We start from the raw sequence: 25621 nt of genomic DNA, 5'->3' as shown, positions 1-25621 counted from the left end.
TAAACATAACATAACTGAAATGATTCTCCAAGCTGCGTGCCCACTTTGACTTGGCTCCTTTTGGCTTATTTTCATCATTATCTCCAGCAGAACAGGACGTGCTGTTGCGTTCCCAACAGCACTGATACATTTTTAGCAGTTTGTGCAAAACAGTGCTGAGCTTCGGACAGGTTTGAACCATCACAAAGCCACAACACAAAGCTGCAACCAGCGCTTCCCCCTGAGCATCTGTGAGTTAAAAAAGAAACCTTCTCACTATAGAAGGGACTTGTATATGCTCATGATTACGGACTGGCCTGTCCGATGCCATTGCTGTGACATATGTGCATTCTAATAATTGGGCACAATTTCTCTTCAGTGAATAAAAAAATGATGCCAACTCTGCCCTGGAGTGTATGTGGTGTAGCCGCTTTCTCTATCTTTCTCTCTTGCAGTGCTATAAATAGTGGAGTGTGCTGCTGTCTCTCATATTTCATGTGTCACTGGCTCCCACAGTCACTGGTGAAGATTGTTCACTGCATGCATACATAAAGCCTTTTCTTGCCTCCTTCTGCACTTGCTTTTCACTTCCTCACTCCCGTGTATCATTCTCTCCTCTCCTCACCTATCCTCTCCATGCTTTAAACCCAAGGCCGAAGTCACGTGTCTCAAGTGTCAGGGGATTGGATCACCATATGTAGGGCAAATTTATGTTAAGAAACATTAATTATTGTCCTAGTTTTGACAGTGATCTTATAGTCCTCTTTAATTTCAGCATAAAAACACTGCCAAATTGTAATTCAATGTAAAACCCCCGAAACTTTAGGCTACAACCAGGGCTGTAGTGGAGAGTTAAGGCAAATAAACACTGTACAAATTATCTTCTATATTCTAGCATCACTTATTTTGTGGTCTGCTGGAACAGCCTTAATCAACCAACCAACCACCAAAAACAAAGCGCCCTCCGTGCTAAAGCTAGCAGGCAAAAACACTAGCTGGAGCTGCATTCATGAGGGACTCAAATTAATCTGAGTTCAGAGGGTGGACATATGACATTATTTGAAACATGCTGCATAAAATAATAATCTCAACAAAAGCCCTGAGCTCCTTAGCAAAACTAAGGGTTTTGTTTTTACATTAGTAATCCTGTTTTACAGTAGCACAGTCCATTTTATCTAGCTGATCTGATGTAGCTTGCAGGCTACATTCAACATAAACAAATAAACTACAGTTCTGATAGCGTGGAGAGTAATAGATACTCACAGGCCCTTGATACAGTAACTAAGATTAGGCATGGTTCACCCAGGATCATATGCAGCAATAATGTCAACTACTTAAATGTCTGCAAAAGCAACATGAGTCCTTGTGTAAATAATGACTTGTTTGCTGTGGCGGTTTTCGGTGGGACCCAGCAGGAGCCAGTGCCCCTGTAACACGAACCTTGCACTCCCCCTATGACCCCCTCAGAACGAAAAGTCTACAATAATCATAATAATCATAGTAATATATCTTCCTTGCGACGATACGGTGCTGATGCGATAGGCAGAACAAATGTGTCTCAACTAGTCGGATCCTTTCGGATGTTATATCGCCACTGTGCGGTGTCGTGCCAAGGTAATTATCCCCAGTGACGTTTTATAAGTACTTTGTTATCCCTGATAGAAAGTGTTCCCCCTGCCACGGGAGCACGTGTGCATTCAACGGTGAAGGCGGACTTTCGACTTCATGAACGTAAATGAAAAATTTAACGTGTGTGAGCGAGGTTTTTGCAGAGCAAGCTAGCACAGGGCTTAAATGAATGCTTTTATAGGCTAACGTTAACGTTACGTGTTATTCATTGCTCTAAATTGAGAATGTCTAAACATGACGAGCATATAGTTTACCTTGTAAAGCAAACATTTATTTCGCAATAGTCTGACTATGTTATAACTGATCAAGTAGTTGATCACTTAGTCATCCATGTTACTGTTTGGAAGATAGATTTAGACAGACTGTCACCTTTTTCAAGTAAGCTGTTCCTAGTAATATCGACGACATCGATTTACATTAAACTGAATGCAGCATTGTAGACAATATATTGTCCTTGTAATCCATGTTTCCATTGCTTGAATAGCCTTTGGATATTGCTGGAAATTGTCCCCCTCCTTAAAGGGTAAATTATTATCATAATAATTTCATAATGCTTTGCATTTAAACAGCACTTTTCATACACAAAAAGCGATTACAGTTGCTACTGGTCCTACCAGTCTGCCAAAATATGTATCCCCCTTGTGACAAAGTGGGTTTGCTCACCACTTTGTCACAAGGATTGAATGTGCCCCTCTGGCAAAACAACTGGCCCCAGCCTGGCCCCCTCAATAAAATTGGTCTAGAACCGCCACTGCTTGTTGGGCAATCAAATGTGATGAATATTAATGTAAGAGTCATGAAGAGTAAAGTAGAAGTCATGCATATCTAGGTCAACACAAAGGTCTTGCACTGCAGATACACACATCTAGCTTATCGTTGTCTGATCAATGTCTTCCATTAATTAAGCTGAAAAGTGAGTTAACCGATGACACAGTGTTATTTCACTGCAACAAATCAATGAGATTCATTAATTTAGCCTGAAGGCTAAGATAAGTAAGGACACTGTTATTTCACTACAGCAGCTGAAAGGAGTGCAAATAAGGAATTCCCAGCCCTAACTCGCATACTTGAGCACATGGAGAGCAGTATGTTAGCCAGCTGAGAGAAAATCTCTGAGGGATTTGACCCTTAGCCAATAAACTGCAAAGTATCTTCATCTCTCAGTCAGACACAATGCTTAGTCATCAACGAGACGCTCAGCAAAACCTGACAAATCCTTATTAGTCAAAGTTAAAAGGTCTGAGAGAAAATATTTCCTTTGAGCTTTGTTCAGAGGCTCATTCTGTGTTCCAGGCCTGTCTTTGAAGAGGCAGTGTGTGATATTTTCACTCAGCAGCTGCCAAATGCTGGAGCCACTTTTTCTTAACTGGGTCTGGTGATAAAATACCCAAAAAAGTCCCACATAGCTGACAGAGAGTGTCCGATAGCTGATTCATACTAGTTAAAAAAAAGCACAAGCATCTTTGATTTCATTTCATTTCCATCTCATTCTTTTTCCCAAGAGTAAATGTTAAATCTTAAATCTTTCTGACATCAAAGCTCATTAAAATACTTAAATATTTCCTATGTCCTAGATGAAATGACAAAAAATAACTTCAACAAGTTCAATCTGTATTCAAATGAGTTTCTAAACGTGCAAGGATTTATAGTTAAATTTTATCAGGAGTAAATGTAAAGATGACACCACTGATTTATAAAGATTCACTAAAAGGTGAATATCAGGTGGGTTTCTATTGATTGCATCTGTCTGTGTAGCCCAAGCCAGGCTCATCAGTGACAGCACTCCTTTCAACAAATCCCCTATCCAGAGCATTGCACATACAGCATGGGTGTGGCCTTGTGAGCCAGGGCTAATTTCACAGGCAGTGACTGAAAGCGACGTCCTCATTATTTGCACTGCTTATTTTGTGTGTCTAAATATCTCACAACAAGACCTTTCCAGCTAATTAGATCTGTTAATGTTTTACTATCTTACTTTTTTCTTCATCCTGGATGTAAACAACGTTGTTTATTGTGAGCAGGGGAAGCCATTTGACAGGTCACTAATAGCTAGGGCTGTTTGAGAGATCAGCAAATCTAATGACTCATATCGTCTTCAAGCACAAAAGGTTCTAATGTTTGCTGACTCACGATCTCATTCTGGCTATTGCTGTGGCAAAATGTTTATAAAGGATTACCTTGCTGTTAAGGTACATAGACACACACATGCAAAGACATAACACATTTCATTGTCTCGACGTGTGTGACCATAAAGCACAGTGAGCTGGCAAAAAAAATGTAGAGAAGATCCAGACACTGAAATGACCTCAGTACTGGAAACTCAAATTGAAACACATAGACAAACAAAGGAAAATGAGTCCCTCAGACAAACAGAGGGGACCAGTGGTGGCAGTTGCACATTCACAGGTTATTCACGTTTCTATCTGGCTGATGACTGGTCAACTAAATGTGCTACTATTGGCATAGCGTTTCTTGTACCCATTCACACACACACATGCTAAGAGATATTTTCTTTAATTAGTGTACCATAATGGAGCACAGTGACCTGTTATTGGAAAAAATAACAATTTTAAGTCTGGACATGCCTAAAAAAAAAATTATTACTACGGCTAGCGAGGTTAGAGCTAAACCTGACTACTCCTGCAGACAATGACAATTAATGGACATAGAAGAGCAGTCAACTAGGAGTGCCGCGTGGCTGCCTGAAATCTTTGGTTTGCGCCAGTCTGAATGGGACACCAAAGTGCTGAGCAAACCTTTAAGATAAAGAGGAGATTAGTTGCTGTCAGGCCGCTGGCTGGATGTGAGTACAGTGAATGAAGAGGCATTAAAGCCAGACAAAGAGGGCTTCTCTGGCCTGACGCCACTTCCTCTACTGCACGCGTACACACACACACACACACACACACACACACTCATACAAAACCTGCAAGTAAGCAAATGCTTGCACAAGGTTACAAATTAATGAGGACTTGGGGCACCAAAATGCCCTTAAAAGTTTAAAAAATGCTTATGTAATAAAAACTGTCGGAGAAAGAGAAAAGATAGCATCCCCTCCCAATTTTGCTAGTGCATTTTTTAAAATCTTTTTTTTGCTCTTTACCCTCTTCATATTGAATTGGCTGAGCGATAATTTTTTCAACTGAAATGTCCGCTTCTGATACATTTTTATAGTGGATCTTTGGTCAGAAAACAGTCAAGGACACAGCCTGAAACAAAAATACTACAATGAAACTGTGCAGTCCTCAACAGACCCCCCACAAACCACCATGTCAGCAAAATTGAAACAACCAACATGGTGAAAATCTAAACAGTGGTGCCAAAGAGGGTGGAGGGGTTTGGGACAAAGAAAAGAAAATAACACTTTCATGTATTTCCATGTTAAAACAAATCTTAGACATGCAATTTCAGCGTTTATTTGCCGAATTGAAGTGCATATGTTTTATTTTATTAAACTGGAGACAAAAAGGACCAATGCTTGAAAAAAACCACAAGGGTGCCAAAAACTCCCTCTAAAAATACCTTAGTTTCACACTCAGATGAAAATAACAACCTGCCACTGTCTGAAAAATCTGTATGAGCTCATCCTCTGCCATTTCCAAAGAACACAGGCAGAAAAATAAAGCATTGTGAGAATTGTTCTCATCAAGGTGATAATTGATGAATTGTTGTTAGACCTGTGCTTTTCTTTTTTTTTTCTTTTTTTTTTTTTTTTACTTCACAGCTCCAAAAACTCTGCGGGACATAATGACCTTCTCTCAGAAGCATTATAGATAACAAGCTCATTTGTAATTATGTAAGGCCCACTTACACACATAAGAGTTCATAAATCCTAAATTCATGTGAGAACAAAGACTGCAGCCAGTCCTTCAGCACCCAGACCATCAAAAACAAACAAACACACACAGCTCAGGCATGCAAAATAACAAGGGCACGCAGAGTCACACTTTCATTTGAGAGCACAAAATATAAGAACAACAGTTTTTGTCTGTGAAATAGATTGAGTGAGCAGGTAAATAGGTCTAAAAGCTTTGGTGCCTGATGTGTTTGCTCTGTTCAGTCCACTGAAATCACAAAGGGTAACAAAGATCAGAAAATAAGCATATAAAGATGTATATATGCTAAAACAACAGTTCAGTTTCTTACAGACATTAAATACATTATCTGCTTTTCTAGAACTCACAAATTTGCTCATAGCAAATAAAAATTTAGAAATAAGTGGCACTAGAAATCATTTAATATTATTACTTTTTGGTAAAAAGTCAAGAGCTGAAGTGGGATCAAATGCCCAGACAAATTCCTAATCCTACTTTAAATCTGAGCTAATCTGTATTTTCATATTAAATATGAATCATAACTATATGTAATGTGAATGGTGTCACCCGTAGTAACGATCCCACAGAGAATTATCACCTGACTCTGCAACACCACATCGTTTTAGCTTATTATTTTGTTTCTAGCCATAGCAAGCGTTTCAATGAAAGCTCTGATAAACACTATACGTTGCTTGTCCAACTCCACAGCTGACAAAAAAAGTAACCAGAAACCCCCCAAAAATAGACAATGGATTGCAAACACTTAGCCACATCAACTTTATATGGCAAGGCCATAATATGTCTGACATGTGTATCTGTTTAGCATGTTTTGGAATTCTGCAGCTTTAATTTGGTACTTTTTGCAACCGTAATCTAGTTTTAGACTTTTTCAACAACATTTAGAAGTTTGGCAAAAAATGGTTTTGTAGAATGACATTTAGTTTATGTCACTTTCCACTGACTCACTGTGGCCTCCCAAATCAAATTTAAGTCACTAATGCTGCATAAAGAGTGACTACTGGGTTTGCACCCATCTACCTAAACTCCATAATACAAATTTATGTTCCTTCTCGGCCACTGTGCTCCTCCAACGAACGCCGTCTGGCTCTGCCATCCCTACACACAAAGCAATCTTAGTCCCAGCTGTTCTCATGCAATACCACAATGGTGGAACAAGCTATCACATGCCATCAGAGCAGGGGCGTCCCTTTCTAACTTCAAGAAGCTTTTGAAAACTCATCTCTTCCGATAACACTACAACATCTCTAACCTCTAACATGCACTTCCTGTGCTCTTCTTCGTATATCTCCTTACAATTCTCTTGTATTGATTGCCCTATTTCGTTAACTCTTACTTCTTTCCCTAGGTATTTACCCAATTGATGCTGTACGTGCTGTTAGCTCCTACTAGTTTTCTCTGGTACTTTACTCTACTTTATTGCTGCTTAGTATCTATTTTCACTTGTAGATCTCTTTCTGTATTGATGCTTTATTGATGCTTGTATGTTGTTCCTCAAATGTAAGTCGCTTTGGATAAAAGCGTCTGCAAAATGAGTACATGTAAATGTAAGTAAGTATTTTAAAAGAGTATCATTTTTGTATTGGTACTGAAACTTGGGGTTACGTATCTGCACTAAAACATTTCAAACAATACTCAGCCCCTTTAGCATTGTTAAAATAACCATTTTCAACGACCATTTAATTGTTTTATGAAAAGGCAAGATATGACACGCAACGTGTTTTTAGTTTTTGTTACACATGACGCAGAAATGTGCGTTGGTCCACACACAAATACACAGTAACAAAACAGAAGGGGAAACTCTCCCGTCCACTCACTCTCTCCCTCACACACTACAAGCTAATTGGGAGTCGCCCCTCGCTGACCTCCCCTCATCCACAGAAAGAGTCATCGCCATGACAGCAGAGCCTTACTCATTATCCCCAACAAGGGTCGGCCTTGTTGGAGCCCAAACCGCCAGAACGCACCTGGCTGACATCACAGCAAACCCAGAGTCCCTGTTGCCACGGCAACCACAACTTGGCAACCGCAACTTGGCCACGTCCCACTCCATGGGGGATTGATTGGGTGAGCAATGCAGAGAGAGGTGGATTAGGAGGAGTATTATTGTCTCCCTCAGTGCAGAGGAACACGCAGGGTCTGAGCTTTGCCAGGATGGTGGACTCACTGAAACAATGAAGACAGCCTGGACCTGGCTTAACACTGAGATGAAAGATGACTCTCATTTATCCATTACTCATTAAGTTGCTAATGTGCTGCAGTGATTTGAAAAATAGTGTGGTGTTCTTTTAGCAAAAAAAACATATATTTTCTGATCACTAATAGACTACATTGAACTAACTGAACAGAGTGAGACAGCCATGGTCGCAACTGTCTGTTTAATGCTCAACCAAATAGGTGCCATTGTAAATATAGGTTCAAAGCGATTTTGCAAGTAGAGTTTTCCGGCTGAAAAGTCCACACTCAACTGTCGAGTGAAATGAACAAAACTCAAGTGACAAAATGACGTGGCTGACAAACAACCATTACCCTCTCCATAGCTCCTGCTCTGCTCCTCTCTTCTCTTAGGGCAGAGGAGAAGAGGGAAAACCACTCAGTGCCTGAGACAGGGAAGCAAAGTGCAGCCGTTATTTGTCATCATCCATTAGTGAACCAGCCGGACTCACAAGTGGAATGCGCAGAGAGAGGAAATGGTTGTCAGGTCGTTCTGTCACCTGGTCAGTGCTGCAGGTATCAATATACTGTGTAGCGTGAGTCAACACTGGCAGTGTTATGCCTTGATAAAGGCGGCAGTAGCTTGGGAGCCGGTGGGTGGCCAGTTCGAGTCCAGTCATACTGCTTGTAAACTGGTTGCTGGAGAGGTGCCTGGGCATTGCTGAAAGTGCCTTTGAGGAAGGCTCTGAACCCCTAAGTGGGCACCGACTACGTGGCAGCCCCCTCGCTCTAACATCTCTCCATAAGTTAATTCGAAAAGGTCCTGTTTGTGCCTGTGTGTGTAATTCAGTGAAAACAATGAATTTCCCCTAGAGGGATTAATAAAGTTGTCTTATTCCGCTGGAGCTGATCCCGGCCACTCTAGACAATGCTTGTGATTCCACCAGACACGCCGCAGCGCATTTCAGAAACGTCCCAGAAGTGGCTCTTCACTTAAAATATGCGCCTAGTCTACTTTTGATGGAAGCATCCATCCAGCCAGACAGGATTTTCAAAATAAAACACCCTGGACAGACTCCTGTTTGTATATAAACAATAAACACAATTAAAACAGATAAAAACATGTATGATATGAACCTAAGCTGAGGCCAGGAAAAAAACGCGACGTCATAGAGCCATGCAAGGTGCGTTCAAGGTATTAGACCTCCATCAGTGATTTTACTAACATGCACTCAGGATTTAGTTTTCCACCTGGTTAGTTAAGTAAACTGGTTTCTCTTAATTGCACTCTTTATGTAGTGAAGTACAAAGTAAGGGTGTGGTGGTCGGGTTCGGGGACAGGTGTTTGGTACAGGAGACCAGAGTTTGCATTGAAGACCTGCAGTTAACACTCACCTTAACCCTAATATGTCAGTGATACTAGTACTGTATACATGTAGTGGTACTATAAATGTTCTGCTGTTTGTCTGAATCATGTGCTCCAGTCTGTTGAAGCACCGATTAAAGCTCAGATTAAAGCTCCGAGTTGGCTTATGCAGAGACATTCCCTCTGTGTTTCTGCTCTGAGTGGTTCAAGGAACAAAGAGGTTGTTGACCAGGCAACCTATCTTCCCCATCTACTGACTGGGTGGAGGCTGTGATATGAATCAGATGCTGCCATCTCGCTCTCTCTCGCCATGTGTCACTCTTTCTGAACAAGGTTATCGGCAGAGATTATCGGGTTAGGACAATATATGGCTGAAGTAGTGAATGGTTTTGGCACAAAGTGTATCTCATTTTGTGGCTGTCAATTCATCTCAAGGACTGTGGTTGTTTTGAAAAAATAAAATAAACACATGAATACAAATTGTGTACGCTGGTATATTACTATTATTATTTATTTTACTATCACTAGTGGTATAATGACGATATGAAATATTAATAAATGTAAAAATGTGCTAAGTATTTACATAATCATAATTATTGGCAGTGGTACTAATACCACGTTCACCATCAATAAGTTCCCAGTTACAGCTGCTTCTTTTATATGATCTTATATAAAGTCATCAGGGGGTAGATGAAATAACAGAACCATTCATGAAAAACAACTTTAACTTTGAAGTTACTTAAGCATGCTAATACTGCTGCAAAAGTGGGTCATATGATGTTTCATACTAATTAAGTATGTGTCAACCCCTATACACACTATATAGAGGATCTATAGTAGCCCTGATGGTTAATCTTAATGAGTGGAGGCCGTTCTTTTTTTTTTTCACTGTATTTTCTGCTTGATTTTTAACATTGAACCTTTTTATCGATGACAAATATCGCTAACTGGCATGCAACCTAGTTATGATTCCAGTGTGTTACAACTTGTATCTGTTTTTCATAAATTTGGTCATGAATCATTTCTATTGGTAATAATTACACTGGACACCTCATGTTTTTTGCTGCAATCTGGGAACCTGGTGACATTGCTAAAAAGAATCCGAGTTGGCAAGAAACACAAATACAGTTTCTGTCTGCGATTACGGATTAAAACCAACACTCTTGGTGCACTCACTTTCACTTTTATCTCCAAATAAACCTGTACAATCATCTGACTGCTCATGTTGTAAGCTGAATTAAATGTGTTGTCTAAATGAATTATACTAGTCTAGACCGAGAGAGCAATAGATTCAAAATATTTTGACTGTAGGTGCAGGGGCAGTAATTCACGTCTGGGATCTGTCTCAGTGAAACGTTATTAAGAGCTTCTCCACATTACATGTATCACCTTCTTAACATTAAAACTTAATAAAGCCTGTTGAGTCTGCAGCAACCGAGACGAGTTTTTGGAAAAGGATGACACGCTCTTTACACTTAACCGTGGCAAAGTGCATCACTTTTCAGACTTTTCACCAGGGACATAGCTGTAGGGTCACTCCACCATCTACCATGAATCTTTAGCAATTAGGCAGAGAAATCGAGAGAGGGGTTGGGGGTGGGAGATGGAAGATGCGGAGTACTCTGTTATACCCCAGAGTAGCAGCTAAATGTATTTTAAAGACTTCTGCCTTCCTGTAATCCCACTCAGCATGTAACGGGAACGCATGCAACAACATTTGGGAAAAGAAGCTCTTTGATCAGTTAAATGTTGTGTGACGAGAGTTGTGTGTGCTGGCAGTTTCACCTGTGTGTGTTAAGTGTGTAGAGCTTTGCAGTGCTGCATATCTGGCTCGTAGCAGTCAGTAAACTCAAGCTGTTTGTGTGCACTCTAGCAGACCAAATGAATAATGGAGACAAGGAGTTGAAACTATCATATTTGTGCCAAACTGGCAAGAGTTTGTGTTAAAATACTGATTATGGTATCTATTTCAGATTATACTGGTAAGTCAGTTGTTCCCAACATGAAGGGACACCGCAGGAGATCAACCTAACCCTCACAACGTCCATTAAGATCTGCAAAAATGAGCGATGAGAGCTGTTTCCAGTCACCCCTATTGCTGTCAGTATCATTAATGGCAGAAAACCCCCTCTCACATTCAGATGACGTGGGAAGCTGCAAAGCTTTTCCAGGGCTCTATCTAGTGCTTTATCATTAATGAGTTCTGGCAATTCAGCGTTCAGGCTGAGTAGGCCTAAGAAAGTTATTTTTTTCCTGATCTTTGGGAGTGAAGTGATATTGCACAGCGATGCTTCAAGAATAACATGAATGCTGCAATTTAAGTCGATTAATGATGAATCACCTTCATGCACCATTCATATAAAAAATAATAGCCTAATTTTACTCATGATTCACGATGAAGAAGATACAGAAAAATAGAAATTCATGGAAAAAATTGCATATTTTCAGTATTTTAGAGTTGCCTCAAAATTTCACAAATTGTGTTTTTAGGGGAGCTCATGCCTTATTAAGAAGAGCCAAGCTCCTCCTGGCTCCCCAGTAGTTCACACCCTGTTTCTACCATCTGTAAACTGATTTGTTTGGATTTGACTGGTTCTAGTGTTCAATAGGATCCATAGGATACTGAGGTTAAAAGCAGAGAAACTATCCACCTTAATAAATATGAAAACATCACCATCACTACTAAGCATGGTCAACTAATTTTTACGCTGCCAAATCCACTGATCTTTGTCATTATTTTTCTCTCCAACCTAATGAAAAACATCTGCTACAACATACTGTGCATGCACATGTACAATGGTCAATCAAAAAAAGGAGCCTGTTTAACCAAATTAATAAGACATTTCACTGCCAGACACAATCTGGTCTGCTGGACTAATCAGCAACATACATCACTTCTTTTTAGGGTTGGGTAGCTCCTCCATCTTGGGAGTGATCTGTGATCTACAGCACGACAACTCATGAGAGAAAACACAGAGATTAACTTTGAATGAGGCATCATAAACTGGCATGCAAGACACAATGACTGGAGATGCTGTAAGGCTATATGAGGACTAATTCAGTAGACAGGAGCAGCCCTAATTTCTGCCAGGTCACAGAGCAGAATCCACACACAATTAACATGAGCAAACATTATGATGCTCTCTGTTGAAACACAGTAATCTTGGCAAAGTGAATGAAATTAATTACTCTACAGCAGGGAGGAGAAACAGCCTGGAGTGGATCAGAGACACACTGTGGTGCTTTTAGTGATCAACATGGAGCCATTCAAGCAGGCAGGCAAGCCAGAGCTGGAGCACACAGGCAGCAAGGTGCTCTTCATCCAGTTCACATGTCTGGTGATGGCCTTAGGGAAACAAATATTCTGTTCGTCCCAGCATCGCCCTGCAAAGGCAACACAAAGACCGCGCAGCCGGCCACGATGAGCGCTGTCACCCCTGATAATCGCACGAATATCCCTCAAATTTCGGTCAATCTTAAAGTGATACCGTTTTCGCGTGAGCTAAACCCCCCCCCCTTTCTCCTCCGACCCCCACACACCATGGCCTCAGATGCATGGATGGCGAGTCAAGCTGAAACGGGGGTTTCCATTTTCAGTCCACGACAAGCGCACCACAGCCCTTTAGCGCATCATAATAAAAACACAATCCATACCACGCCTCGGAATAAACTAAAATAGCTAAAACATCTGGCACACACTCTGAACAAAATACAACAGCCAGCCATATTCCCAGCAGGCTGTCACATTCTAGCATTTTTTCAAGCATTTGCACATATGGGAGGTGTGAGACAAGCAGGAATGAGGAAACTGGAATGACATTGCGCCTGCTTACTGTAAAATAAATTCCCTCGGGGGATGGAGAGCCTCCTTTTTCCCTCTTGACTCCCCTCCTTTCCGACGTGCGAATTTCCCGAAATTCAGACCATGCAAAACAGATAGTCAGTCATTCCACCCTCTTAAGTATTTGGTCCAGCACGATGTGTGAAAGGACAAAGCCAGCATCCAGAGGAGAGAGCCAGCTGTGGGAAGGAAATGAGGAAGGAAGGAGCGGCCGGGCCGGAGCGCTGCGCACAGGAGAGGAGGCAGGAAGAGCAGCAGAGGTGCTCTCTCTCTCTCTCTCTCTCTCTCTCTCTCTCTCTCTCTCCTCTAGTTCACAATACATCCCCCATCCCATCCAGACAGACTCAAAAACAGCTTGGGTACCAGTGTCAGCAGCGACACCTACCGGTGATGAGAGGACCTACTGTATGGGGGGTTTTTAATGCCACGGAGCAGCGGCAGCAGCAGGAAAAGAAATCACTGATATTGGCCTGTGTTGCTGCAGGTAAGTCGTCATTCGGCTTAAAATATCACAAATACAAATTAAAGTCCAACTAAAATCACAATAAGGCATTTCTTTGTGCAGAGATAAATCGTGCACAAGTGATTTTTAATAGATTTTTGGTATAATTGATGGGAATTAACAATGTTCATTTAGCTGCCTTCAGTGGGCAGGTCAGTGTAGCCTACATGTTTGATTTGTTACAAATATGAATTTCAGAAATTTTGCCAGAGTAAATGTTTTCATCTGTTACCAAAAACAGTGCCGCCATAATATTTAGATAGAGACACTGTTATAGCTGTTAGTGTACAAACTTGTCTCTAGGGCACAGCAACACCTCACTTGACAATACTTAATACTTAAGTATTAATACTTAATACATAAACTTTGATCTTTTTTATGTAGTTATCCTCCAGGGTCACAGAACTGATGGGTTGCAGATTTAGAAATTACCTGCCATATCTATCTAATTATCACAGCTATCAAATTGGTGTAACAAGGCTACATAGACAACAATGTTAACAAATCTCCACTTGTAACTGTAGCTTTTCTCAGTGCAAAGATGGTGCAGTGGTGTTGATGAAGGACCAGCCCATTTAGCATCAATAAACTGAGCAATCTTGACTTTTGAAAGTTCGTTTTTGATTTGTTCGGTGTGCTACCTAGCTAGTTATCTGCAAACTCAGGTTAGCAGTTATCTTTTTCCTGGCGGATGTTTGTTTGGTAGTTCATTCAGCAACTCAAGGTGCACGGACAAGACATGCGTCCCTGTTTGTAAGACATTAGCTTGGAAGCTAACATGGTTTGTTGTTCACAGACTGTGGTTCTCTCTTTGTTTTATGCCAGGCTTCTGTCTGGCTCTTAGGGCCCTAGCTTATCCAAGCGGCTCACAGCACACAGTGCACAGTTATCATTTTCACGTCCAGTTCCTACGTTGTGTAAGTAGCTAATGTACTCACACTCATCTGTGCGCCCATGGGAGTGTTGCTCTTAAATGAGGCTTGGTCAGGCGCATTGTTGCCACATTGCTTGAGGCAGTGGAAAGCAATTGACCAACAAAAACTTGGTCTAAAGTCAATATTGCAGTATTTCCCAGCTATTTAAAGGGCACATCCTTTAGATAGTTCTATCCACGGATTGGGTGGGTGTAGTCATAAAAATTAACATTCTGATTAATAACACTCATCATTGACATACATCAATACAACACACAAAAATGAAATCACCTGGAAGACAGAGATGTGACTCATGACTAGTTCATCATAGTTTATAAAAATGCAGCATAGTGAGGATACAGACGTTTCATAGAGTAGATGAGCATATATAACACGGATCTATGTGTGTGTCTGTCACCATTAACAGAGACACCAGTCTGCAGTGAAACTCAATACATTTCATATTTAAATAGCATTGTGCAAAAGAACATGCGCACCTGGCTTTTAAAGGTGAATGGGAGATGACACTCTGATTGGTTTATTGCATGTTACGCCCAAAACACACCCATGATTAATTAAGAGACTAAGTATTAAACAAGCAAAAGTGGATTCGGACACATCCAAAATGCATCTGCGCCATGCGCTTCACCCTGTGCTCTTTGATCATTCAAATAGGGCTGTTATGTCATTGTCATTGGCTCACCCACATTACAACCCCCACCCCCCCTGGATTTTTGCAACTGTGTCTGTCTGCTTTTTCTAAATAAGCCATACCATAACCTCTTCCCTGTTGTTAAACTGACTATTTAATATGCAATATATGCAGAGACACATGCCAAATCAGGACAAAGCCTTTACTAGAGGGAGTTATAACACAAATGGAGGCTGGAAAAAGTTTGTAACCCAGTTGAACTGAGCTCTGTATATCCTTTGACTATTTTCTATCTCTGGCTCTATCTATATTTGTCTCCCTCTCGCTCTGTCTCTGTCTCTTTCTTTCACTTCCTCTTTGTCTAACATTTCTTTGTTCAGTCAACTGTAAGCTATTTCCAAATGCCACAGTCAGTGGCATCAATGGCAAACTAAATCTTGCACACATTGTTCTCGCATGCACTGTTTGCTTCATTGCACAAGAAATGACTTTGGATGTTCAGATTATCTGCACACATTGCAGCAAAAATGTCATCCTTTCACAGTGGGAAAACCAGCAGTTTGTTGATACTAAACCTTCAAATATGACTGTATTTAAAAGAATTTACGCATTTATGGCGTAACAATGCATGTTTTAGAAGACTCTTAATGTGTACTGTGAATATGAAATGTGTGTTAGCTTGTAAATTTGTTCATTATTTTTATTATTTACTTGCTGTATTATCCCCAGTATGCTTTCCTCGCACTGTTTCTTGCAGTATACTCCATTTGAGCTATTCTTATCTGGAGCCCATCCTCTGCAGCCCTAATGACCTGACATCTCCATGGGGATCATTAAAGTTTCATCTGACCTAATCTAAAAATTGAAGCCCCCTTAAGCAAGGCACTTGTCTGCTCCAGTGAAGCTGCTCAGTGTCCATCAGTAGGAAATGTGTGTTGGTGTGTTGTACTAAGAAGCTGGTGTCTGTGTGTGTGTGTGGAGTGTGTGTGAAGGCTGCAGGGAAGAACACATGCTCATTTAAACCTATGTTAACACAAAAGAGTGTGTCAAGCCGTGGGTATTGGAAAGTAGACTGGTGATGAGACAGTGTTGTGATTATCCAGCAGTGGTGAGTTGTTATCTGCACAGTGCTGTGTCTGGCTTTTGAAACTGGCAACAAAAACAAACACAGCACCCGCCACACTGGCTCACGGTGAAATCATGCGGGAGAGAGACAGGAAGAAAGAGAGAGAGGGAGACCTACAGCCTAGGTCTGTGTGTGTCTATGAAACAAACAGTGAGGATGAGTGTTTCATTTAAAACAAATACACTTTACTCCTTTTATTTGTCTATCCATCATACATTTGATCTATTTACAGCCATAGTAGAGTGTTACTTTGGACGTGAGAACAAAGGTAGTAAAACTGTTTGAAAGTTTCCTTTAAAAACCCACAATTTTAAACATTTTAAACAAAGTTTGGATTTTAGACTTCATATCTGGTATTAATATTAGGCCTTTGCATTTACCTGAAATTAATAAGCATTGTTCTTATCTCATTTTCCGACACATTGTGATTGGATCTCAATCTGCAAATCAAGCAGAGCTGCTGGACAGTGTGTGGACTTTCTGGACAGAAAACTGTTTGGTGCTTGTCGCATCAAAGGAGGAAACTGTGTTGTATGGGCCCTACTTCCTTTTTTAGCAATATCGGCTGGTCAGTCGCCGACTTTGGTCCAGACTGAAGTATCTCAATAACTATTAGACAGATTGAAAATGACTTTTATACAGAAATTCATGGTTTCCACGGGATGAATCCTTTTGACTTTGCTAATCCCTGACTTTTCCTCTAGTGTCACATGTGTGTTGTGAGAGAAATGTCTCAGCAAATGTTACATGTATTGCCATAAGATTTGGTACACACATTCATATCTCCCTCAGGATGATCTCTAATTCGGATCATCTGTCTTTTCAGCCAGCATTTGTCCAATTCTTTGGTTAATGACTAAACACCTGCAAAACTGATTCATCATTCCCATCAGCCTCAGCTGTACTTTCTGTTTTATGCAAATTTGCAAATGTTAGCATTCCAACTCACTAAACTAAGATGGTGAACATGCCTTAAACCTGTTAGCTGGCTGACATTAGCACTGAATACAGCCTTATAGAACCGCTAGCATGTAGAATCTTTAATATTGGTTTCTTCAGCACCGACTTTTATGCCACAATTTTAGCCAGACCATCTCCAGATGTGCTTCAGCAGATTTAATAGCATTATAATTACAAATCACTGTGCGTGCATTTTCACCTATGTGGAAAAAGTTTATCTTCTTATTGTATTTCTGATGTGATAAAATAAGATGTAGTGTTTGTGTGTACATTTAAAACCTGTCAGCAGAAGGTTTCAGTTGGGAGACCATTTTGTTTACATTTTGATTACAGATTTTATTTTTTATTTATTTATTTATTTATTTATTAACACCGCTGTGTGACGCTGTTACACCTGTACAATGTACAGTTACAGTAAATGTTTGTTTACTACAAATGGCATGTGAGTGGAAACATGTGAAAGTTATACATATTCAGTTATCCTCTGCAATAGCTCTCCTCCTATCAATATAACATCATATTTATGTTTACTAAGAAGTGGCCAGTTATCTTTCATTTGGTCCTGTTATCTTGAGTCCTATTTAATCCATTCTAACTGGATCCTCTATATTCCCATTAAACTAAAATGTGCTATAAAAAGTACTGCTCTTGGTCTTGATTAAAACTTAATAGACAAAGCCAGTCAGATTAATGCTCAGATTATTTCTTATCTCCAGAGCAGCTGCTCCTCGGATAAATTCTTGTGTAGACTCAGGTCTGCTCAGGTTACATCTAACCACATCTTTTGCAGTGAATAAAACATGACACTGCCTTTGCTGAGGTCTGAATCATGTTCTTTTCTGTAGAAGTAGCTTGTAAAGAAATTCCTCCCTCAGAAGGTTAACCTTTGTCGAAAAATCAAAGAGACAGGACGAAGCTCTGGGCAGAGAGAGTCCTTGTCAGCTGCAGAGTGAAAACTCAAATGTTTATTGAAGATACTGTAGGAAGACACTGCAGGTTTTATTGATCCACCCCAAACTGCCAAAAACCATGCATCCATAATAAGAAGTGCATAAATGTGAACACTAACTAGAGATCACCCTTAAACCAGTGCATCCACACAGCTGCCTATTTCTGCTGTCATATAAACATCGGGTGTCTCTTGTTTTCTTGAGTGCTGACATTTCATCCATTGTTTGGGCATCATCAGCCCAAACTGGTCAGAGTTTTCTCAGTCCACAGATGAGCATGTAACCCTCGGTGTGGTGGCAGAAGTATTCAGATCCGGGGGTACAGGAGGCCCGCAGGCCAACAGGACTACCAACATAGCTGGCAAGGGTCAAAAGCAGGACCACACAACTGGTCGCTTGCTCTTGCAACCTTTTTCACACAGATGAACAGGGATAAACTCTGCCCCATCTGCACTGCTTGTGCTATCAGTAACAGGCTTGCTATCAAGCATGTGGTTATCCTGCGTGCCTGTGACATAAGGTAACTTTAGCAGCTGTTGAGCTTTAACTGACGGACACATCTCACTTGAAGAGACACTATATCTGCAAAAAACTAAGTCACTAATATATATAGGGGAAGCAGCATGGGCCCTGCTTCCGGTGACATCACTCTGGTGAGACTACTAACAACTCATAAACATGATGGTGCTCTAACTAGATTCAATGCATTGTGTCTAATAAACAAATTTTATGTTTTTTCATGTAAAATCTGAAAAGTAATTAGCAACTATGGCAGTCAAATGAATGTAGTGGTGTAAAAAGTGCAATATTTCCCACTGAAATGCGGTGGGGTAGAAGTATAAAGTGGAATAAAATATATAACATGGAAAGTAAAGTACTTAACTAAGTGTACTTACTTTCCACCACTGATGGAAACTGAGTAGGCTATGAACAAATATGTATTGAGGTTATGTGAGTTCAACTTAGTGCTGTATATTAACAGAGGTGGCCAGTTATGGTGTTTTCTAAATGTATGTATGAATGTGTGTATATGGGCATGTATTTGTGTATTGTTATTGTGGGTGAGATTTGGACCCTTAGTCTGTAATAAAGTTTTGATTAATCACTTGATTGATTTAACATCCCGAAAATATAATTCCTTGGATTATTTTAATTATGACTAATAATTTCTGAATTCTGCAAGTTTTATGGACCAGTAATCTGACATTGGCCTGTCTGCTGATTGTGTGGAGCCTATTGTGAAAACATCAGTTACAGAAAGATTAACGAGAGGTAAAGCGCAGCAGTACAGACAGCCAGTGAAAAAGTGAGCTGTGCCTCTGTGGATCCTGTTACCAGCACATATCTGAAGGTAAAGTGGCACTGCACAGCTTCTGAACCTCGTAGAAGGGAGCTGATTTCAACTCTTTGCCACTAATCAGATTCCTTTTTAAAACATCCCAAATGTGTCCTGCTGAAATGAAGCACCACAAGTACAAAGAGGAGAAGATGTCTCCACAGCAACACAGTCTAAGATGTTCATACTATTCACTGTTTGAGCTGGAGTCATGGGTGTTTAAAGGTCAACATTTTTTTTTTATATTGCAACTGTTTTTTTGTGTGCTTTGTTATTTTTAGTTCATGTGAAGGAAACTGAAAACCTCCACCTTTTGTCTTTCATCTGTTTGGAAATTGATGAAGATAGTGGAGAACCGTGTTGGATGTTGTTCGCCCAAAGGGCAATGACAAAGTCTTGTAATTTGTCACTTGGTGCAGTACAGCATCTCCTGAGGTAAAGGGATTTCAATATCAATAACATATCAGAAATGGCCCCTTAGTCCGCTGACACACATCCTCACACAGCCTAGTGATGAATGCAGTACTTTTAGATTCTGTTGAATGAACACATTCTCACTCCTGACTCGTCACATATGGAGGCTTGGCTTTTAACGATCTGAGTAGCCCTTTAAACGTTTATTGGTGTTGGCAACAATAAATATGCAAGATCCGGTTAGACTTGCAAAAAAAAATTTAACCTTGCAAAACATCGCCATTTTGAAACAACGCATTGTTAAAGTTGTGAAACGTTTCAGTTTGGTTAAGTTTAGGCACAAAACTACTTGGTTAAGGTTGGGAAAAGATCATGGTTTGGGTTAAAATAACTACATACGTCAGTGTAAGTTAACTTGCATGAGTTACGCAATTTACATAACCTACGTAACTTAAGTAAAAATATTTAATGTTGACTCTTTGTTTCACAAGGGACACAAACACCAGTCTCCTCATTGAAAGTCCGGTTTCTGGCCCTCCATCCACCCCAACCACCTTCTTTTGTGTTAAATATCTTATACCTACCTTTACTGCCTGAAGCTGACACTACAGGCCTTCCCCCACTGCCTTGAACTATGACGCTAAGGGGATCCTTAGCAAACTGACACCAACGGGTCTTGACCATATGTAACGAGTTTGGAGTGAGAACGGGTTGCTGTTTATGGAAAATAAAGAAAATGCGTGGACCTAGCCACACAACATTGTTCCAGCCAATCAGCAACATGTGGCGTCAGTGCTCGTGCACAGGAGGAAACCGTTCTCATCCCAGTGTGTCACCTGGGTACCTTATTGCTTTCTTTTTGTAGGCAACCTTTAGGGCTCAGCGTTCAAGGTAGCAAGAATAACTATGCAAATTCCAGTTAGGGAGGGGTGTGTTTGTTTAAATATTAACAATCCTTAATCACTTACTCTCCCTTTAAATATTAATCTGATCCAGTAATATTTTTGTCTGTCAATAGTTACATTTTGGTTACAAGGGATGAATCAGAGTTTCGGAATTCATGTCAGATTAAACATATATTAGTTGGTGCACATCCTTTGTGGAAAGAGAAATACATGGTGATTCTGAATTATGATATCTGTTCATTTTGTTAGAATCTATGGTTGTATTTGGATGTGGCTTGTAAACAACTCTTACATTGAAGTTTTATATTAAATATACATGAAATGTACTTTCATAATCATACAGCCACAAGACATTTGTTTACTGACTCCAGTAAATTTGGAGTTATTTCACAAATCTGAGCTCGAATTTGTGGTGGTGACTATTTGGCACTGGCAGCTTGATATATTCATGCTGACAGCAGCGCCACCCCGTGGTGTGAACAGGTATTGCACCAAATTGTTTCCTGGCGTTTTCTTGTTTCCTCTCATTTCCTCTAATGATGAATTAATGTACTCAAGAAAGAGTGCATATAAAGATAAACTAAGTGCATTCTCAACGTGAGCTGCATCACATGATACCGTAGTTTCAATAGCTGTGATAAGAATAAAAATATGCCTATAAAGTCATAAAGCTGTAAACACTGATATTCTTGTAATTACTCTAAGTTAAGAGCATATTACTTGTAGAAGTGTTATTAGAATATTCAAAGTTATCTTTTCAGTATGTCATTTTACCATTTATATTCATGATATTCATGTTATACTTAAATTTTTAGTCCCCACCCCAACCCCTCCCTTTTTTCTTTGGCTAATCTGCATTATTCTGCAAAAGCACTCTAAATTTTCGAGTGAAACTACAGTACAGAATTGCTTTTTATCGATCACTCTTTTGCTTTTTGCCTGTTTAATCAATACAACAACAGCCAAATAGCCAAAACATCATACCTATCACCTAGATAGGTTGATAGACATTTTAGTCAGTTTGCTGAGATTTACGAGCTGATCGCGAATGCAGCACAAGCCTTGGTGCTTCCCAAAGCTCTCTCCTCGCATCCTTTTGTGTCTCCGGTCCAATCAGCGCTCAGATGCGGTTTGCTGGCCGCTCATTGGTCGCGAAGGAGGAAGATGCGACGGCCATGGAAAATAGACGGGGGACTTCTCAGGCCATCCTTCTGATGTGATTAATATTGTTAAATTATTCCATGCACTGAGTAGCCGCGGTTTATAGTGTGAGGCCTCTGCATCTTCACCTACTGGACGCTCGTCGGTTTCGGTGTTTTTTTTTGTTTTTGTTTTGTTGCATCGTTTGACGTGATGTCGGGCCTGCATTGCTGCTTTGTAGGTTAAGTCACTCCCTAGACATGTAGCTGGGGGTTACAACACTGGTAGAGCTATCACTGAAGGTAAGATAATGCATAAAACTGGACTTAGACACAATAAGACGGCGTCTTGAGTTATTATGGGAATCTAATTTGACTTGTGGTCCCGGGCTTACAGGCTACCAGATACTTGACCTGTGGGCCTAACTATGAACGGGCTGCCTGGTTTAGCACGAGATACTTCAGACTTTTAAAGCTGTGAAATTCATGAAAAGCACAGCTGTTTAGACTTGATACATGACTAATTCAGTCCCTTTAGCCTAATAGCGGGTTAAAAATAATCAAAATATCTGCAAAGTAATATTGTACATCATAAGAAATATGCATATCACATGTATAATATAAAAGTTAGTTAAGTGTTGAAAGGGTCTGTCAAGCAACTTTGCCCTTCTTTAATGAATTTGCACACTGTGATGGATGGAGGTGAACCTCTAGAGGTGTGTGTTTAGATAAATTCACAGCTGCTCTTCTTGTAGTAGTTGCTGTGTGGACGATGCACGAGCGATGTCTGATGTTGAGGCCACATACGCAGACTTCATCGCCTCTGGCAGGACGGGACGCAGGAACGCCATGCATGACATCCTGCAGAGTCCCACCGACCCCGAGGGACGGGAACTGTCCCTCACCCTGTCTCTGTCCCAGCTGCACATCAACGCAGGAGGGGGAGGTAAACTACTGCATTAAACTGGAGTGTTTTACATACTACCTTCCATCAGCATTGCCCTTCAGCTCTGTATGCCAGATCTCCTCGCTGACAAGTCTTGCACTTACATAATTCAGTCAAAACATCAGGACTAGAAGGCTGGTAAATGCTTCGTATCTGGTGTTTGTTGTGCAATTTGCTTGTTTTAGGGGCAATTACAAAGCTGGCTGAGATAACAAATGGATAATTTGGGGAGACGGTTAGCCTTCGTGAGTTGAATCTTACACAACAATGTTGTGAATTGAGGGCAGGAAAAAGACATCTATCAATATTATAAGACTAAGAGTCTACAACCATTCTAGCAGCTCTGTGAGCTAAAAGGCTAACATCAAGAAACATGCTCACAGTGGCATGACATACTGATGTTTAGCAGGTAATATGCAGGTTCACCATCTTAATTTAGCATATTAGAATGCAAACATTTTCTAATTAACACTAAAGACAAAGTACAGCTGAGACTGATGGGAACTAGTTTACCAGGAATTTGGTCGCAAACCAAGTATCTGGCAAATTAAAATTTTCAACTGATCAAAGTGCATGGTGGATCTATAGGGCAATCAACAGACCAATATATCCATCTCTAGAGCCACGGCAGTAGTGTCGATAAAAAAGCTGGACCTGAATTGCAAACATCAAAACAAGCAAAAACACTAATATAATCATATGAATATGTATGTCCTGCAGATGGAGACGACGCTGAGGACAGCCAGAGCTCCTCTTCTTCCTCGGCCCACAGAGAGGCTGGGCAGAGGAACAGCTAACTTGTCACATACTCCTCCGACCCGTGGACAGAGAGTTGCGAGGTGGATTCCAGCTGCCATTGTGATGAAGCCGTTTTTCCAAAGTGGGCTGGTAGCCGGAGGGTAGCACCACCACTTCTGAGGTGCCGATAAGCAGGGCGCTGACCCCTTAAAATCCACTGTAGAGGCGCTGTGCTGCGATGTGATCACCCAGTGCTCTCATGTCCCTGTGGCTCTGCTGTGCAATATAATGACAGACTATTGGCGGGGGAGTATTTCAGAGTTGGAGGAAGCAGAAAGACACATTCGTAGCTCTTGTACAGCTGATTTTACTTTCAGTCTTAGTTACTAAACACTCAGGCTGGGTGATTGGAATAAAAAAGAGAAAATAGACAGAGATCCTATGTGAGTTTGGTAGTTGTGCAAGCAGTCTGTAAGACCACCGAGACGTGCTGATGTAATGGGTCACGGTAGGAGTAGCATGTTTGTAGTGATGCTGATAGAGATTATATTGCCAATTAATGGCTTGTGCTTCCTTTAAATTGACAATACTGTAGAGGGAATTGGACTATTCAGCTGTAGTAGAACTGGAAAACACCATGAACAAACAACTTTATCTGTTGAAAGGTGCGTTCACTGATTCTGTTGTGTTTGATGGTCAAAATCCAGGCATACTGTATGTGAATCTGGCCTGTACTGTGGCAGAGCACTGGGGTGGTGGTGTGACAGTGTTCTGTTGACCAACAACACATTTACATTTTGAGTATGGATGATACATTTCGACGGCTCTGTGTTTAGAAATAGAAATGATGAGGGTGTACTATCTTTTAAATGTTTATACTTTTTTAATTTACTTTTCTAATGATGCCATTATAATCACACCTTAAATGAGTAGTTTTGGGAAATACGCTTATTCGCCTTTTGCCTAGAATGAGATTAGAGGATTGATATCACTTTCATGTCTGTATGCTAAATATATAGCTGGAGTCAGCAGAAGGTTAGCTTTAGCTTAGGAGAAGTGGAAATGGGGAAACAGCTAGAAACTAATTAACATGTTATATTTTGTTTGTTTAGTTCGTACAAAAACTGTGTAGTGTAAAAACAAAACTGGCGAAGGAGGAACAATTTTGTTTTTCTTGTTTCAGAAGACAGGTGTTGATGTATGACCAACCTTAGATAAGGCAGATAACATAGTTAGCTAAGCTAAGCTAACCTGTTGCTGGCTCCAGTACAGATGAGAAAGTGGTATTGATCTTCCCATCTAACTCCCAGCAGTAATGTGAATAAGTATATTTCCCAAAACTATTCCTTAAATGTAGATATGCAATACTCAGTGGAGCTTCCAGTGTAACATGTTTGTGTGAGAGTTTATATCTCTGTCATTGAGGCTGAAATACATTCCTGCTTCATTGTGTAATAATGGATACATCCCATGATCATCATCCACAAAGACGAACATGCATGCACTTTTAAAACTGTGTATTTTGTTACTTTCCCCCCAGTATAATCTTACTGTAATACTGCAACTTGACTGTCTCTGATTCTTATTCCTGCTGATGAAAATAGGGCAAATATACTTCTTTCTTATACTCATTCAATCAGATTTTCTAGTTGTAAACTGCCATGTGACTGTATAGTGACTCACACCCGCTTCACCAACACTGTGTAAACCCGGCTGTTCATAATTCTGCATGTAGAAATGTGAAAGGTGCATGATTCTGCTAAATGTGTAGGTGTTTGTCTGACTGCCGGTAACCATATTTTCTACTCTGTGTGCCGTCCAAACAAAATAAATTACTGATGACGATGATGAAAACGTTTCTTGTCATGTTGTACTGCTGTCATTTGGCCAACAGGTAGCACTGTGGGAGAATTTATAAAACTTGACACTAAAACATTCATGACATTAAAATTGTGGTAAATACTACATTATATAGATTACGTTTAACACACGTCATGCCATAGACAATTTTGAAATCAAGTATTTGATGAAAATAAATAAGTGAAATGTGAAAGGCCATTAAAAGGGTTGCAGTTCCTCAAATGAGTTCTGTTTCTTCATATGTTTTTATGACATTTTCAAAGTCTTCTCTACTTCAACATTAGCAAATGTAGTGTTCCCACATAAAGACATAAAAGACCATCTGTCTGCGGTGCCCCAGTGTGTGTCTGTGCGGGTGTGTGTGTTGCTGATTATGC

At 40.4% G+C, this 25621-nt stretch overlaps 2 protein-coding genes across 11 annotated transcripts in view; one reads left to right on the top strand and one right to left on the bottom strand.

The window, feature by feature from the left end:
* Positions 1-13050, bottom strand: part of ctnnd2b (catenin (cadherin-associated protein), delta 2b) — a 163320-nt gene extending 150270 nt beyond the window's left edge. For 5 of the 9 annotated variants that reach the window (XM_038718783.1, XM_038718784.1, XM_038718785.1 and 2 more), the window contains exon 1: positions 12795-13049. The gene's annotated coding sequence lies outside the window, so the exon portion shown is untranslated. Of the gene's footprint in view, positions 1-12794 lie in introns of all 9 variants that reach the window. The other 4 variants (XM_038718780.1, XM_038718782.1, XM_038718781.1 and 1 more) reach the window with 1 other exon arrangement.
* An 8660-nt stretch (positions 13051-21710) lies between these two features.
* On the top strand, positions 21711-25238 carry LOC119902532 (cAMP-dependent protein kinase inhibitor alpha-like). 2 transcript variants are annotated; one of them, XM_038718778.1, is made up of 3 exons: positions 21711-22003; positions 22459-22646; positions 23367-25238. In XM_038718778.1, the coding sequence occupies exons 2-3, from the start codon at positions 22484-22486 to the stop codon at positions 23441-23443; spliced, it is 240 nt and encodes a 79-aa protein (XP_038574706.1). In that variant the 5' UTR covers positions 21711-22003; positions 22459-22483; the 3' UTR covers positions 23444-25238. The 2 variants fall into 2 exon arrangements, with proteins under 2 accessions (XP_038574706.1, XP_038574705.1); XM_038718777.1 differs by having other exon boundaries at positions 22456-22646.
* Positions 25239-25621: the final 383 nt, after the last annotated feature.

Source organism: Micropterus salmoides, unplaced genomic scaffold (genome assembly GCF_014851395.1).
Source record: "Micropterus salmoides isolate LMB-PRFRI ecotype aquatic unplaced genomic scaffold, ASM1485139v1 Ms_hic_scaffold_14, whole genome shotgun sequence".
Lineage (NCBI taxonomy): Eukaryota > Metazoa > Chordata > Actinopteri > Centrarchiformes > Centrarchidae > Micropterus > Micropterus salmoides.
Note: the sequence above shows the minus strand (reverse complement) of the source record. Positions and strands in the feature narration are given on the sequence as shown.